This window comes from Halichoeres trimaculatus, unplaced genomic scaffold (genome assembly GCF_033239565.1).
Source record: "Halichoeres trimaculatus isolate MK-OKI-2021-1 unplaced genomic scaffold, fHalTri1.1 fHalTri1_scaffold_14, whole genome shotgun sequence".
NCBI lineage: Eukaryota > Metazoa > Chordata > Actinopteri > Labriformes > Labridae > Halichoeres > Halichoeres trimaculatus.
The window spans coordinates 17,588,845-17,607,182 of record NW_027437192.1 but is presented as its reverse complement, the minus strand read 5'-3'; the positions used below and the strand labels follow the sequence as shown (position 1 = coordinate 17,607,182).

General features: G+C 41.9%; 1 protein-coding gene across 5 annotated transcripts in view; it reads right to left on the bottom strand.

Annotated features, from left to right (window-relative positions):
* Positions 1-320: 320 nt before the first annotated feature.
* Positions 321-18,338, bottom strand: part of elmo1 (engulfment and cell motility 1 (ced-12 homolog, C. elegans)) — a 133,173-nt gene continuing 115,155 nt past the window's right edge. For all 5 annotated transcript variants that reach the window (XM_074686423.1, XM_074686426.1, XM_074686427.1 and 2 more), the window contains 6 exons: positions 15,152-15,315; positions 11,481-11,593; positions 7,187-7,294; positions 6,796-6,878; positions 3,609-3,686; positions 321-1,767 (listed from right to left, as the gene is read on the bottom strand). In XM_074686423.1, coding sequence (XP_074542524.1) covers positions 1,567-1,767; positions 3,609-3,686; positions 6,796-6,878; positions 7,187-7,294; positions 11,481-11,593; positions 15,152-15,315 — 747 coding nt within the window. In that variant the 3' untranslated portion in view covers positions 321-1,566. The remainder of the gene's footprint in view (positions 1,768-3,608; positions 3,687-6,795; positions 6,879-7,186; positions 7,295-11,480; positions 11,594-15,151; positions 15,316-18,338) is intronic.

Sequence of the window (18,338 nt, the reverse complement as noted above, 5' to 3'; positions counted from 1 at the left end):
AGGAGATGAACCTGGAGTCTCTTGAGGAAGAGGCAGCGGGGCGACAGACGAACTGTGACACAAAGTCTGACACCTCTGGAAAAACCAACCACCAGGTGTTTGAAACCAGGAGCATCTAAGAGGGGCCTGTCAGTATTTTATAAGTTTAACAGAAGCCTCTTTGTGTCCCTCAACCACAGACTGATGGAAGAATGAGCAGTCTTTTAACAAATGCTTCAGTTTTTAAGCAGAATTTTTAACTGTATCACCTATTTTCTCTAATTCAGGACTAAAATTTCACTCCCATGTTTGTAAATGAAGAGAGAAAAACAGTTATGGTTCTTAAATCTTTAATGTAAACAGCAGTTTTGAGAGGCTTTGAAAAATCCTAAAGGAAAAAAAAGATTTATTATTAAATAGGAAGGGGAAATTATATAAATCATACTAGAAATAACAACCATGATTTGTTTTTTTAAATTAAAAAAATACATAGACTTTCAAATTTGTGGCCACAGTCCCAAACACAGAAAAAAAATCACAACTTCCCTTAACCAAAACACCAAAATCCTCTTATACCAACTACTTGGCAATTTCACAATTCAAAGTCACCAATTTATGATACAAATGATAAACAAAAGAAGCTCAAATATTGCTCAGGAATGTTGTGTACAGCAGTCATACAAACGAGAAAAAAAGAGACTCAAATGAGGGAGAGACGAGTGTGTGTTGGTTTCACAATGGTGTGTGTTTGGTTTTGGCACAGCCACTGTGTAGGAGTGTACACTACGTAATAAGCAGCGGTGGGGTAATAACATGAACATGAGAATATTCAAAGGAAGGGCTTTCAACTGGAGTACAATGCTCTGATTGTGAGGACTGATTATTTAACAGTCGTCAGTATTTGTGTAGCAGTACAGAGTGGATTTTTGAGACGAGTTTCATGAAGAAATGAACTTCGACCTTCCTTTTGGCGCCTCATAGGAAACATGTAGCTGCCACTAATACTGCTAGTGAGAATGTGAGGGGGAAATACTGCTGGAAAGCTGAGGACAAAACACGAAACCCAGTCCCTCCCTGCTCCTGACCTACTCAAACCACCAACCCTCCCCCCACAAGAGCCCTGAGGAAAAAAATCATAAACATAAAAAAGGACGACAGCAAAGCTGAATCAATGAAACTTCTAAGCGTTTGTCTACAGCAATATTCAAGCAAAGAGACAGTGGTGCCAGGCTGAGAGGAGGAAGAGAATGTTTCAAACAGGAAACAGGAGGAGAGTGAGGAAGAAGATACAGGACAACCAACCACAGCCTGGACAAATACTTCCTGGTTTGTCCTCTCACTAGCAACCTGACGACTGCATCCACCTCGAAGCCTTCAACCCCAGCGAGCCTAGTAATAAGCACAGTTTTCTCTCTTATGTAACAAGAAGCAAGAGGAAAAGAGCTCATTAAATCCATTTCTTTCCATCACAGTTCACTTTGATATCATCGAGTATACTGTATTTGTTTTTGTTCCAGTTTATAAGAAAAGAGGATCGGTCCAGTGAGTACAGTAGGTGCTGGGTGGGTTGGGGTAGGGCTCATTTGTCTAGTTACAGTCGTAAACAAAGTCATAGTTGCTAGGTTCTTTGGGAATCGGGGGCGGGGCCTCAGGAATCTGGATGTTCTCTAGATCCAAGAGGCGGAGCTTCATCTCCATGGAGAGGAGGGTGTCCATGTCAGATTTGGTGTAATCGCTGGTCATCTCTTTGCCCAGGAGAGCGTTTAGACCATCTGTCCACACACAGTACTGCAGAGAGATGGAAAATAAAAGAGAATCACTGCACAGAAATAAACCAAATTTACAGATACATGACTCGAATATCCCCACAATCTACCCTGATGAAGCATGACATATTTTCAGACTTATAGCAGGCTGAGGCCTGTGTACATTACAGGCTCCACTGGCTCCAGAGAAGAGGAGAGATAAAAGCAGCTCAGCACAGAGGGAGCAAAGCTTGTGTACACTGTGACTCAGGAGAAATACAGCAGGGACACCTTCCTCTCTCCTGTCCTCAATACAAACTCCTCAGCAGAGAAAAGTTTGGAAAATCACTTTGAAAAGTACGATGTCTGAGTTATCCTGAAAGTTAGACTCTGCAGGATTTTCCTAAAAAATTCCTAAAATGTCAATTTTTACAGGAATAAAGCTGCTCAATCGTCTTCCATGGGCCTCTATACATGTGTGTCAGTGTCTGTAACTGTCTTGAACCCTCCCCTCTGCCTGTATGTTGATGATTTGGTTGTATTGAGATGCTTTTAGGAAAGTAAGCGTGGTTACCCCAGCCAATGACAGAGTGTCCACTGTACTTTGACCTTGGGTGTTGATAATAGCCAGTGGGCGAAACTGATCAGAGGGGCAACTATAGTGGATGTAGCACGGAGGAAGACAAACATCCAAAGTAAAAACATAAAATGGCAAAAAGATGAAGCTTTTTACTAAACAAGGATGAAGTTTGGCTCAGCTTTCACTTGCTTTCAGGAACTTGGAGAGCAGCTCGGACGAAGAGCGACGCGAGTTGGCTGTGTGATTTCCTTGTGCTAACATGCTAAGTCTGGTGTACAGCTCTCAAGTCTGTCTCACATAGAAATGCAATGCTGCAGTTGGTTGCTGGGTTAGTGAATGTTTTCATGCAGTCACATTTGGAGGCAGTGAGTGTGTGCTGCCGCTGGCACTGAGCCACGAAGGAGGCGCCCAGTTTGAATGTTGTGTTAACTAACAAGTCATGAAAATTCCTGCAGACCCTAAAAAAGACTAGAAATAAAGGATCCTATGTATGTTGTGTATGCTGCGTAAAAATATGTGATACTCTTTGAAAAAAAAACACTGTGGCACAGCACTACAACATACAGAGTGACACTTGAAATGCAGAGATGTTTAAAATCTCTTTGAGGTAAACTTTGAATTAATCCTTAAGTAAATTAAGACACATACATGTCAAGTACCCTCTGAGCTTTATACAAACAGCTCTGGGTTATATGATGATGTACACAAAGCCAGGAACTATTTGTCAGCTGTCACTGGAACACACTTACATTTAGGATAAGTGACAAAGAAAAGTCGGCTGGTTCTTACATTTGAAATGCATTTTTTAGATTTTTGCTTTAGAAATTATCAGCTCATTTCACAATTAATTTTCTTCTGATCAACTTGTAGATTTAGTCACTTATTTTGGTAGATCTAAATTAAATCTTGGAAGCCTTAAGTGAATTAAACTATCAAGAACGGCTTTGCTAACCCATCAGGGAGGTATTAAAACCATATCATGAAATTGATAAGGCAAAATTTAGTTTCATTTACATCACGTGACTTTCTCTTCAGCCCATTAGCTTGCATGCTAGATCCTGTGACTTGGCTGATTCACAGGTGGCATGTTACACACTCATAGTGAGCCCTGCTACCTATCACCTGCATGTGTTCACTCTCCATGTGATGAAATGGCTCAGATGAGTGGTTAAGCCTAAGGTTGATTTATAGTAAGACAGTAAAAACAAATATATTTAATAATACTTTAAAATACTGAAGTAAGACTTTCATTTCTTGCTTCTATGTGAGGAAACAATAACACATCTTCATCATTAACGGCTTACCTCGTGCTTATCAGGAGCAATAAAATTTAAGTACTCGTCAGACTCGTGGAGGACAGAGAAGGCCAGCTCCAACACCTCCTGCAGAGAGGAAAGAAGAAGAGTAAGAAAAGAGATAGACAACAGGAGAGGAGGAAGAGGAAGAGGAGGAGGAGAGAGGATGGAGAAATAAAAGAAACAGGTGAAATTAACACCACAGGGCTGCTATTCCAATAAACCCTCTCTCTCCTTCTCACTTCTTATCACCATCTGTTCCATCAGCTGTGTATCAGCTCATGGGGTACCAGCGAGGGAGAGCTCAAAGAGAGGAATACCTCAGATGCCCTCAGATACCAGATAGAAGGAAACGCTTGAAAAGTTTGGAGTATGATATATGATATGATTTCAGGTGCGTTCCCTCAATATCCGCTGCAGTCTCCTGTAGGAAACGCAGAGGACGTGAAGACGGAATGGGGACAGATCTGTATACATGAAAGCAAATCATTAAACGCTAGCTTGGCAATGTGTGTGAAATTAGGATCTGTCTTACTAAGCTGGCAGATAATTAACAGCGAGGGACTGAAAGTATAGGTGCTCTAGAGATGCAGCTGGGCGGTGAGCGTTTTCTCAGAGCAGGAGGCCCAGAAAATGCAGCAATGTGAAAGTCTGTCTGAGGAAAACCTGTCTAATTAAGGCAACTCTGACTCAGAAAAGCTGTTTTGATGCTAAAATAACAAGTTCGAAGCATTTACTTGGAAATCTAAGGATGATACTTTGAAGGCAGAGAGCTGAGTAGGCACATATACAAGTTGTATAATTAAGATTCTACATTTATGATCTCAGCTCTTGAGGTTTATGCTTCATAGTCAATGTTGGGCAGTATTTTGTTACAGTAATATTACTTTAAAATATACTTGAAATTCCAGTGATTTTATTCACACAAAAACAACCTGTTACTCCTTTACTGTTATTATTCGCTTATGATTTAAAATACAATAATCTGTAGATTAGTTTCACCTCCCATGTCAGCTGAGCAGCAAAGTAGATTGCTTCATGGTTGCCAGGTTTGCATTTTTTCAGCAGAATCGAGCAGCTTTTTATGCGCTGCTACGGGTAGTTTAACCAATGGGCTTGTCTTTTCAACTACTGTGACACACACTTAGCAACCCTGGCTAGTTTGAAAGATGAAGCAGTACACGTTTATGTTCAGCGACTGGAAAATGCCCAACACTTTAGTTTTATTAAGAGGAAAGGTGAGAGCAACATTGCTGTCAGAGGTAAATTGTGTCCCTACTAGGTACTAGGTCAGCTTAGATCAGCTTACACTGGATTTCAAAAATAGTGTCTCTCATCTTCAGTTATGAGTATTTCATAAAGTCTGTAACTTTGATGCGTTCAAAGGCTGCAAAAAAAAAAAGAAAAAGAAAAAAACTTACCTATCCCACCAATTTAACTGATGACATTTACACAGAGGCCATGTGCTAACTCAGAATCAGGAGGAGAAAGGACACAATTACCAACTTTGTGGGGTGGAAATAAAAGTAATATAACCCGAAGTGCAAGTAAAGTAATAATACTTTTAAAAAGAGTAATAAGTAATGAGTAATATTATACTTTTTTCAGCAACAGGTGCAACACTGCTCATGGTAAACAAGGGCTAAATATCCCCATCAGTATGCACTAAAATGAAAAACTAACTCAGCAGTTTGCAATGCACTGGTTTGCTGCGGCTTTTTTGCATCGTCATGAATTGGCACTAAACTTACTGAAGTAAGCCATCAAACATTATCACTACAGAACAAAGCTCCGCTTTTTATTTGGTGTTACAGCACAAACACTGTGTCGTTAAACCAATGATTCTGTTGTTTTTCTTCACAGACATATTCAGTTAATCTCACCTTCCCTGCAGTGTTGTTCTGTCATCACTGAGACTTGAAAAAATACCCCTCGCTTTGGGCTTTCCTTCAACACCGCACGTCTGCATGAACCTGCACCTGCTCTTCAGAGGCAAAGGATTTTCTACAAGAACTGAACCCACTGCAAATTGTACAGATCTAATGTGGCAGAACATTCAATCCACCACGCTTATCATATATCCTCCAGTCATCTGCATGATCCTCTCCTTAAAGCGAGTGCACATAAAGCAGAGGGATGCGCTTCAGTAATGAGATGAAATGTGGAGCATAGATGAAAAGCTAACTGCACTTCCAGGTCACTGCACCTTTTAGTGGAATATCCTGCATGTCTTGAGGCACAGAAGGCATAAGCACCACGGTAAACATTGCTCCGAGTACTTAAAGGTGAGTATTTGTTTGGATTAACAGTGAAATGTGTGTTTCTCTGAGCGGTGCTGATGACAGATAGATTTCAAAGTTTAGGGTTAGAAAGTGCCTGCCGCCTCAGCTCAGCTTCGGTGTCCCAGAGCTGGTCCAGCTCTGCTTTAAAAGCTGCAGAGGTGACTTTGTCTGGCCTTGTAACAGTGAGTAATGAAATGTGCTTGTGTTCTCATTCACAGAGCTGGGACAGGCCTGCTAGACGGCCCGCAGACCCCCCTCGGGTCATTCTCCTAGACCTGCACTTATCGACAAGGTAATAAAGGAGACAAAGCGTGGAGGAGGTGTGCTCCTTTGTCTTCAAGGCTATTTATCCAGGATCCAATATATCAGAGTCCTGTGGGCGTGTGTGTGAGTGTGTGTGTGTGTGTGAGTGTGTGTGTGTGTGTGTGTGTGTGTGTGTGTGTGTGTGTGTGTGTGTGTGTGTGTGTGTGTGTGTGTGTGTGTGTGTGTGTGTGAAGGGGAGGCTGATGCAGAGCCAAAGTGCAAGAGAGGAAGGGCTGGTGCGTACACAGACTCTGACATGAACGCTCTTTCATCCTGGTTAAGACGCACTCTTGTGCGCTCCTTTTCAAATTGAAACAGCAAAGAGAAGATGTCAGCATGTTTTTGGTGGCTCTGGAGTGATTTGTGTCTGCAGCTAAAGGACCATTCAGTCATTTATTAGAACCCAACCCTACTGATGGATACGTCTCTGTGCTCTGCACTTAGACGCAAGTTATTGTGTTATTTCCCCAAGCAAATTTATGTAACTCACATCACGTTATGCAACTATCAGCAACACGCACCTGGATGGATACACACCCACCCACCCACTCATGAGCGTGTGCACATGTACATGTGTGTGTGTGTGTGCGTGTACATAGAACCACACACACCTTGTTTTGCTTCAGGGCTCCCTTCTCCTTCATGTGAGGACAGTCTTTGCCGGTGATAACAGCTTTGATATCAGCCACAGGCACTGCAGAGGAGAAGGAAGTAAGTTCACAACAACATAACAACAACAACAACAACATCATAACTGTTACAACTGTGTCGCAGCAGATGGGGGCTACTTAAGCCGCTGAAAGATAGAATTCTCCTCACATCTGTGCACAGTTTGAGCACTGTAAATGAAAGTGATGTTAACACCCTCTCCACACTGCCCTCACTGTGCTTTGAAGCTGGGTATGCCTCCAGGAACACGTTTCAACACATGTTGTGAGCCATCATTCACATAAAGTGCAATGTTCTGGAGAACAAGCATCAGTAACGTCACTTGAGACTCACACTTGTCCTGCAAAGAGTCGTGAGGAACTTCTCCCTGAGGGCTCTCCTCCAGATCTCCATAGTGCAGGACTTTATGGTTCGGAGACAGGCGGCAGTACCAAAACTTATCTGAAAGAAACCGTAAAAAAAAGACAGAGGGGAGAGACAGATTTAGAGGAGTAATGAAAAAGGTAAGCGACTGGCAGTAGGCATCATGAAGGGACTGCATGAGTCATCCAACAGGACAGAAAATTAGCACGGCAAAAAAAAAAAAAAAAAAAAGAATCTGTGACAAAAAGGAAAGAAAGAAAACAGCCGTGAGGAAAATCCACAGATGGGCGATGATTCTCTGCATGAGGGGTGGGAAGGTTTTGATGGGCAGCAAAACAGACAGTTGGCCTTCATCCTTTTCGCAAAGATTTCACACGGGCAAGTTGAAATCTTGAAAAATACATCCAGGCTTTTTTCCCCACTCTTCTGAGAAAGATCATATCTAACACTGACTTTATCTGGTCTGTTACAGAGGAAAAAGTCTAGAATTAAACAAAAATGGCTGTTAATGGATTGGTGAAAAAAAACAACAACAAAAAAAACAACAACACCAAAGCTTTAAGGTAGAGTCTGCAAGGTTTTCCTTAAAAAATAAAATGTCAACTTTTACAGGAATAATTCTACTCAATTGTCACTCCTGGGTGTCACTTTACATGTGTGTCAGTGTCTGTGTCTGTCTCAACTCCACTCCTCTGCCTGTACATTGATGCTTTGGTTGTATAAAGACATTTCTAAGAGGTGGGGTGGTTACCTCAGCCTATCACAGAGCGCTCAGTGTACAAGTGACTTTCCATGATGATCGCGAGTGGAAGAAGCAGAGCAGCTATAATAGTGGTCGTAGCACGGAGAAAGAAAAACACAACAAAAGTTAAACAAAACACCACATAGTTAAAGCTTTAAGGGTGATGTTTGGCTCGACTTTTGCTCACTTTTGGGCACTCGGAGAGCAGCATGCAAGTTGGCTTTCTGCTAACCAGGCATGTGTCAAATACCCGTGATTTGCCTGTGCTAACATGCCAAATCAGGTGCACGGTTTTTTAATCTCTCCCATGTTGAAAGGCGATGCTACAGGTGGTTGCTGGGCTAGTGAGTGTGTTCACCTAGTCACGGCCAGAGCAGCAGGTGTGTGCTGCCGCTGGCACTGAGCCAAGGAGGAGGGGCCCAGTTTGAATGTTGTGTTTACAAAGAAATAATGAAAATTCCAGCAGATCATACATTTAAAAAGCAAAACTGGAAAAAACATTAAGCCCAAAAAAAGGACTATTTAGACAAAAAACAAATCATACTTACATCAGGAGTGATCACTTAGCTCTCTTTTCTCATCCTAAACTAAAATCAAATCAACCAGCCTTCACAGGCCGTTACTGCTGAGCAAAACCAATCAGAATCAGGCATAAAACAAAGCCGTGTTATCAAATCTGTTTAATAATCATGTTCTTTGTTCGTGAAAACAAAGCGCAGATCAAGTGAAGTGGGTTTTTGAGCTGGTCTGATGGGTAAGTCTCCAACAGTGGAAGCCTGTAACCACCATCTGTGTGTTAAAAAGCTGGTCTCTTTCAGCCTCCACCCTCCTGAATCTGCAGCCAGCCTGGTGTTCTTCTTCTGCCGTCCCCCTTCCAGGGTGAGCTGAGCTGGCAGTCAGCGTGGCACAGACTGGGGAGGTCTGGCGGGTGTGTGCGTGGGTGGCACCGTCCAAAACATAATTGCTGAAAATAGACGTTTGACGGTGCCAGGCTGGTGCAGAGTGGCACCAGTCCACGGGGGAGCGGAGGGAGACGTGTGCAGCAGCTGTGACAGGAGTGGCGTTATCGACTGTTCAGCTTAACTGATTTATACGCACTTGTGTGCGTTTTCAGGCACATATGTTCCGCCTTTAGCTCCGGGACTATCTTGGATCTAATTTTATTCGTGTATCACTTAATCTATAATTGTCTTTATCTGATTCTGCTGCCAGAACGTGGGTGAACACTGCGGAAAGACTGAGCAGAATCAGGCCAAATTTCTACTTTTAGTTTTGCTTTAGAGCAGCGTTTAGAAAAGATACAATCTCCCAGCCCCAAGAGCCTTTTCTTACAAGTAACCCTGCACTTAAAAGATTATACCGACAGTTTCTTCAACCTCAGAACACCACCACCCTGAGCTTTAAGAGGGACGTATCCCCTCATAATGGGCAGACAGGCACTCTGGAAGCTAGAGAGAAGAGTCATCTATACAAAGTCAGCTGAATTAATATTTGATGTCAGCACTCAAGTCCCTACAGGCTGGAGGACTTTGAAATAGTCATACAAGATGCTGAGGGAGAAGATGGCAAAGGAGAGAGGGAGGAGATTTTATGTATCTATAAATTTTAGTGAGAAGTAAAAGCATCGTGAAAGTTTGTCTGAGGAATGAACTCCAGACATAACCTATTGTGCCAGGTTTCAGCGCTGGAGAAACACCACGCTGGTTTTGATTTAACGTCTCATTTCATGTGACACTGAGTGAAAATTAAACTTGCTATAGGGCACTTTTTGTTCAGGGTTTTGCTCGCCACGGTACTCAGAGACAAAGTGCTCCTCAAGTTGTCATTTCATGGATGGATTGTGAGGCCGAGAGGAGAGGGAGCAAAAGATGGACATGTTTGGGTGGAGAGGAGAGGGATGATCATCAGTGGGTTGGATTTATGAGGGAGCACAGGACGGTTATGTATAGTCAAGAAATCTATGGTGCAAAGTGAGTTTTGGGGAGTGTTGATGAGAAACAGCTCGTCCTTGACTCTTTTAGAAGTCCTTCAAGGGAAAAGGCAGCAGCGGCTAGCTTGTGGCAGTCAGACAGCCAGCATGCAGCTGCAGCAGATATAAGATGGTGTTACCCTTCAGGCTAGTAAGCTAAATTAAATCCAGTGAGACTCATGAACTGCTTTATATACTGTTGTGTGCCGGCGTACTGCGCCTGAATAGCAAAAGGATCTGTGGCTGTGTTTGGTATTGCTTCTAGTCCCTGTTTATATGCCCATGTGTCCTCAATTTCTCTGTGAAGTATTCCAGGAGCTCTGAAGTGAAAAGAAAACTTTCGGAATATAATAAGAGATTATTTTCTGTAAATAAGCACAGCAAGCTTATCTGCTCATCTGGGTGACACTTTCCATCTGAGCATCTGTCCTGCAACATCTTTTCAACCCAAATCCTTTCTCCCCCACTCCTGCATGTCTACTGTTTCTGTTAATCCGGCTTTGACAACATCTGGATGACAGCTGCCAAGACACATAATAATCAGTCTTCTAAACGCCAGAATACACAGGAGTTTGTAAAAAAAAAAAATCAACCTGGTTTTGCTCAATTTGATTTGACTTATTGGACGTACAGTTGCTGCAGGGAAGCTGATAAAACTGTGACACAATTACAACGAATCAACCCACAAACCTGAGTCTGACTTTGTTTATGTAACGTTTCTGATTATGCAGAAACTGAGAGGTGAAGGAAAGTGCAGAGTGGAGGATGAGTGAGTGAGGGGTTCGAGTCTCAGATGGATTAAACCCTTTCTGACTGAGACGCAGGAGCACATACAAGCAAATGATGCTGTTTCTGCTCCTCTCCTCCTCCTCACTCCTTCTTTACTTTCTCTCTTGTGGCGGTAGAGTGTGAAAAAGGATATTAGTTTGACTGATTTAAATGCACTCCAATCCAGACTTGCCGCTGGGGTTTCACTCTATTTCCCCCCTTTCATACTTTTTTAACATAGAGAAGAAATTATAAAACCCCTACACTAAATGAAGTCAAGAGAATAAGCTTCTGGATGACTTCTCCTACAAAATCTTTCACTCTAAATATTCAACAGATCAAGATACTGCAGACTTTTAACTATTCTTACCACTCTCCAGAATTTGACGTGTTTCTTTTGCATTTTCTATGACAAGTGAGCTCATGTGTGCATCTTTTTATGTCTTCACAGGACACAAGGGTTGGCTGCATGTCTCTGTGTCTCTGCCTTGAAGGCTGACGGAGAGAAAAAAATGAGATCCTTAGACCATCCAGAGCTTCAAAGATCTCCTGTGATACAAAACGCGTCTCCTGTTTTTTTCATGAAGCAGAAAAACTCAGCAAAAACTTTTGGTGCAGAATGGAGGTAAAAACAAAAAGAAGACTGGGGATACAAGAGGGGGAGAGTAGCGCTCTGAAACACAGCGGAGAGGATGATTTGAATTTAAGACATCAGTGAGCTTTGGATTTGTTGATATATTTATGTCCTGAGGTCTCTGTGTTCATAAAATCACTGCTACTCTCACCTTGCCTCCTGCGACTGCTGATTTTCCTGAAGCAGGTTCCCTCACACAACCTGTTGAGCCTCTGCTGCTTGATCAACTCCATGATCTCAGGCTGGATCTTCTCCTTTAGCTCCCTGTGGAGGAATGAGAAAATTGGTATTGAAAGTCACCTGAACTCCGTCACGACCCTCTAGCAGGAGTAAAGCAGGAGATGACAGCTTCCAGATGCTTCAAGATCTGAAGGTGAAATCTTATACATTCCCCTTGCTTTTTAGGTGAATGTTATATTTATTACACACATATTTTTCCCCTGATTTATGACTGTCAGGAGAGAACAGAAAATGCACACATGCATGCATATTTTCAAACACCCAGAAGTGCCGTAAAGCATTTCAAAGCATGGTAGCTGTCATTTATTCATTCATCTTCATGTAAGTGTGCTTGTGTTGCATATGAATGTGAAGTCACCATGAATAATGTATGAAATCTGCCTGAGCTGCGCGGCGTCTGTCTCCTGTGTGTTATTTACTGCCCTGGAACGTTGTTTTTTTTAAGTCATATTGACCTTTTTGGGGGAGAATGAACACACCAGTGAGGCTCCGGGTCACATTTTTGCTCCTCTACACCAGGGATCAGTCCATCGTCATCGTTACCCTTTATGCTTATGTTTCCCTTATTGATTCTTTCTCGACTATTCTGCCGCAGCTATCTCGGCTTAGCATATAGACAATGATTTCCAAGAAAACTCTGATTCAGGGTTTTCAGCTCGAAGTTTTACTGAAGAACTGAACACACAGAGAAATGTACGTCACTCTCTCACACGAGATTCCTGTTCAATACATTCAACGTGGTATAAATCTCCTTATTTACCGAAAATAATATCAACAAAATAGTGATAGCTTGATCCTAATGTATACTGGAAACTGCATTAATATGCTAATGGTTAGCATACATCAGTATAACTTCGGTTTTACAACAGAATTTCAACGTTCATCACAGAAATATATCACAATTACTCTTTGTACATGATACTGAGAACTCCAAATGTTAAATACTAACAAGCAAATGAAAGAAAAAGTGACGTGCAGGCTCATGGTTGGCTTCTTAACTACACAAGGTTCCAAACAACTCAAACGACTGTTATAACTAGACATGCACCAATCCATCGGTCGGCCGATTAATCGGAGCCAATTTTCTTAATTTTGGGGGATCGTGATCAGCCAATCCTTGCATATGAAACTGATCTTATAAACTTATTTGCTGTTTAAGTTAAAATATAAAGATTTTATTGCTTCACAGATATTGTTCAATGATTTTCAATAAAATAAGATCGAAACATTGAAGCTATGCTGTCAGTTTAAAAAAATAAAAAATAAAAATCGGTATCGGCCCAAATCGGTATGGGCAGGTCAGGCTTTTCAAAGATCTGTGATTGGCCAGAAAATTGTGATTGTGCACCCCTAGTTACAACCACTTTAAGACACTAGATGGCCTACTTCAGTCAATGACATATAGCAAAACAGTACATCAAGTTGCGAGACATGCAATTTTGACTTATTTACGTCCAGAGATATCCGGATACAGTGATCAATTTCATGTTTATTTACTTATAAACTTAAATAAAAATAAATGTTGTTGACACAGAAAACCAGTAAAACTACTTTTTGTACAGAGAAAATTCACAGGAGGACTTGATAAGGGAATCCATAAAGGATCGTAGCGATAAGCAGATTCCATAAGGGCGTCGGTATCAATAAAATCTAATCAGCACCCATCCCTGCTCCACTTCTCATGAGGCATGGTGGTAAATGAATATTTTATGCAATGCACTTCATTTTTTGGTGTCAGCAATTCTTCTAGCTTTCTGTATACATTGCAAAAAATTTTTTTTTGCTCCTCATAATGAAAAACTCGCTTTGATGAATTGTAATGTTCAAACCTCGAAGAGGAAACACAGTTTATCTCCAAAACTGTCCAGAAAGACTCTCCAGCTTCTTCTGATACCTTGACCCTCACAAACATTTACAGCAGGAAACTGGCAGCAGGTCACACAGAGCTCCCTCAAACCTGTCCTCTGACTCATGCGGCTCATTACCAGTCACGGCTGTACTGTATTGATTTGAGGAAAATTCCACCCTGGAGAGGTCTCGTGCTGTTGTAAGGAGACTCATCGGTCTGATGTTCAGCACTTTTGAACACTTGCTCTGTGATAAAATATCAAAAATGGCCTTTTTCCTATCTGTGTCTAGCCCAATTACTCAGCCCCTACTTCACCAGGAATGCCCTCTGACAAGTCTTGGACAGTAGATGAACCTGTTGCTGTCAGCATTGATTTATCGAGGAAGTAGTGATTGATTTTTCTTGTGTGGATGTTAAAAAAGTGTGTGTAACCTTGTTTTGAGTGAATTAAGGAAATTACAACTATTAAAAGCACCTTTAGTTAAAAATCAGCTCTATGAAACAATGCATGAAACTTCTTTCATCATTGCTCAGTGTCTCCTCCGGGATTAATTGCCTATTAGAGTTTGGTCTGTACCCTTCTCGTATCGATTCAGTAAGTCCTACGCTTGGCATTGATTACTGTTCAAAGGGACGGGCTCTCTCCCGGTTGAGTGATTTTTCAATAGTGCTGGCTACTCCATTAAACACATGCAGGACAAAACAATGTTCTCCATTACAGGGCCTGCATTCAGGATCAGTCAATGAATGATCTATTACAGGCTGGCTCGCCATGCTTACTGAGCTGGAGCCATTCACTGGGGCTGCTGTTTGCAGACAATCTGGACTAAATACATATTTTCAATCATGAGAGAAAAGCAAGGGGGCAACTTCTTCCAGGCAGACAGCTTACATTTGGTTTAGAAAATTAAAAAAGGAAAAAGAAAGGAATTTCAGCCAAATTAAATAATTTTTTCCCATTTTTTAAATCTGTATATATGTTAAGACTTGAAAAAAAGAGACAAACTGCATCTATAACCCCCCGAAAAAGATCATGATATAGTTAACTTGATGGTTTCTCTTTCTATAAAAAAGCTGTTAACCCTGTAGCATCAGAAATAATATCTTAACATAAGTATTAAAATGTAGCCTGAACTATATAATCCATGAAACTCCATGATGTGGTCTTTCATTGAGTTTTGCAAAATTATGTATGTACAACTCAACACAACATCAAGAGAAAGAACATCAGGGCGAATATTTCCGTCACCTACGATCCAAAAAGCAACTTGAGACAAAGAAATGGAACTGGGTAAAGGAATGATGTCTGCTGAATACACAAAGGCTATGGTTTGTGCTGCAGTGGCCCTGAGTCTGGCTTCAGCCCTCAGGCTTTGTTTGTGTGTGTGTTTTTAATCTGTCTCAGCCTGATGTTCCTCAGCTTTCTTACTAAATAAAGATGAATGGTCATAGAAATAATCTAAAAGCAGTGGACTGCTCCCAGATCATGGCTAATGGTTTTTGGGAATGTAAGAGCTTGCTCTGTCTACAAGGTAACTTCTCTGGCTGCACTTTCTGCTGCAGAGACTAATTTGGAAAGTATTTGAAGAAATAAAGTCTGACTGAGTGATCAATTGTCACATCCAGCGCAGACTTTTGTTAACATCTTGTCCTGCAGGCAAACATTTGATCTATGAAACCCTCTCATAAATGGGTGCAACATCATCATCATGTCAATCTACTGATCAACTCACAGGATGGGCCGGGACTGGAAGTCTTCCTGGTTCATCCTCTCGGACTGGCGTATCTTCAGGATCTCTGTGTAGCTCAGGTTCTGCAGGCGACTCTTGAACTGGTCCAGGGAATTAGGCTTGAGAGTCAGTGCTCGCATGATCTGCTCCCTCACCACCTGCATTACCTGAGGAAGAGAAACAGAAAGGAGGGTGAGACTATCAGCCCAAACTAAACATCTCCCTATTTTTAGTGGGGTCATGGGAGCAAAGAGCCGTCTGCTCACTCCCCGACAGGATTAATCTTTTTTTTTTTCACTTTGAGAGCCTGTAATCCAGTCTGGTGCACTGAGCCTTAAGAGGAAGAGAGCAAAGCAGAATAATTCAACAGCAGCTCGTCGACTATAGCCCCAGAATCATGCATCAGTGAAATGCATGACAGAACCTGCCTCTAATACCCCGGCTAGCTAACAGCATTAGTCTGGCTGTGGCTGCAGAGGCATGACATGAGCACTGTTCCAAGTCATCAATCCCACTCATGGGGTCTTTGTGATCAGGCGAGGTGACACTACGAAAGAAACAACACTCTGCATCAACACATTAAACGTACCATGCATGTCTGGATCAATTAGCTAAGCCTGTATGTGTTGCTGTCAGGAGATAATTAAAGTTTGCACACAGAGGTAGCAGAAGTACACACACACACACACACACACACACACACACACACACACACACACACACACACACACACACACACACACACACACACACACACACACACACACACACACACACACATTTAAAATGAACACTCTCGGCTATCAGAAAAGTTAAGCATCAACAAGCGAGCACAAGGCAAAGAGACAACAGTCACAGCCGGGGAAAAAGTTTGATTTGACTTTAATGCAGAGAGACTTTTTTACTGGTTGGTCTCAAACACAGCTGAACTGAGCGGAGTTGTGGTGAAAATGATTACACCAAGTGGCAACGTCCGGTCTGGGAATATGAGACAATGCGGAAGTGCTAAAATCTGCTGTTTCTGGAGTGTTCGCGTGAGGCTGGCTCTGGAAGTACCAGAAGTCACATACACATCAAGCCAAAAAAAGCTGTTTTCAAAGCAGAAATTTTTTTCTAACTCGGCCGCTCAGAGGATATTAAGATTGTGAGCTCCACCAATAAGAGGCACAGCTGAGGGTAACGTGACCTACAGGCGTCCTATGGCCGTAGGCGAAGCCCTTGCCACTACCAATATGGCTGCTATAGCCGATTCAGAAACAGACGGGTGACGTCGGCAAGACTACGTCCATGTTTTATACAGTCTATGGATTACACACACACTTAAACTTCAGGGCCCCTGAGGTTTTTTTTTCTTCATTTTTATAAACATGTATTCATTGGGTTTTTGCAAGTTTACAAAAATATATTTAAACATGTTTAACAAAACATATAGCTATATGACTATAAAATAATCTACTCCCCCGCTCCAAAGGAACAAAAATAAATAATTGGGCCAAACAGAAAACTGGGTTGCGACATTTGTGATCACACACAGCTTAACATCCCCTGGTTAAGTATGAAAGTTAAGGACATATTAAGGCCATATCATCCTCACATTATCAAAGCTTCTTGCTTCTACAGTTCTTTAAGAATGCAAGAAAGGAGCTTGAGATCTCTTTGAATTTGGCTGATTTCCTTTAATTGTGTATGTTAACTTTGTGTTTTTGCTTTTAATGTGATGTGAGAAGTACAGCTGACATGAGCAGGGCTTCTAACTCACAAAACACATTCCTCTGTCACTCATAATTTTGATGGTTGAAGATAATGAGATTAATATTGTAGACAGTCATTTCATACTCTTTAAGGCTGGACTTTGGCTGGAGTCTGGCTTAAGCCCTGGTTTTTTCATTGTCCTGACTCCAGCCTTGATGCTTTAAGATGAGCCATGAATTCTCTGTTTTATGCTCAAAGATTTTACAGCAAACATGAGTGAGAGGAGTGCAACTTGTTTGATGTGTGAGAGAGCTGATGAGGAGATAACAGAGACGTGCTAAAACTTTAACAGACATCTGTTCAGGGTGCACCCAGATCACTTAGAGAGACGGGAAAGTTACTTGGACTTTCAGTGTCAGCAGGCTGCTCGCTGACTGTCCCTGGTGTTTTGTTTGTTCAGTTTTAGACAAACAGCAGGTGGGTATCTCGTACTTCACCAGACATCCACAGGAGCAGAGCTGACGAGTGTGTGCCTGTCTGTAAAGAGAGCCATGGCGCAGCATTCACGCACAGCTCTGTAAAATGCTCAAACACGTCAGCAGCTTCAGTCAAATCTAACGCTAAGAAATGAAACAGTTTTCAACACATTGAAAAGTCTGGGCTCATGCTGATAAGAGTGAAAAACAGTCCTCTGTGTAAACACTCAGGTAATGGAGAGTCCAAACACAGACTGAAAGTTTGGAGACTTGACTTTAACGCTGGATTTGGAATGAAGAAATGTTTAAGGATATTCCTTTTTTTGTGTCTCAGGCATGCTGGCTCTGATATTTCTGTCATCTAAGCGCAGATCTCAGGGTGCTGAGCGCTGCCTTGAAATAATCAAAATCAGCAGGGACCAAACAAAACCCGACGTCAAACTGTAGGATGTAAGACGGAAAGAACGCCCAGCATGAACTGCTGAACGACAGGTCTACACGGGCTTTTACCTCAGTTAGTAGCGCACTTCGTCTATCTCATGTCCTCATCCTTCCTTGTGTTCACCGGAGTCTCCAGAAAAACAAGCTGTAAGCTGAAATCTTCAATGACAGCTGCTTCCATTTAGCTCGGCACTCTGATTTGCATTCTGCATAATTACAATTTGAATGATATGACTTGCAGATTGATTCCTAAGCTGTGAAAGTATTCAGCCTACACACTTTGGGCTTGACTCACAGAAAACATGATTGCTAATGTGCTCAAATTCCTCAAACACAAGAGAAAATCACCTGTGACTGAAGTTTCTCCCTCAAACCAAGAACTGTGTAGATCTCAGTTTTATACAGACACATGAATTCTCCTGAAATAAACCTGACTTGGCTCCAGTCACAGCCACTTTTCAGGCCAGGTTGAGCAGCACTGTTCCAGTTTCTGCAGACTTTGTGATGCTAGACGTGACGAGCAGCTATGATTACGGCTCAGCCTTGTTAGCAGCCTCCTCTGCAGATGCTGATTCACTGGA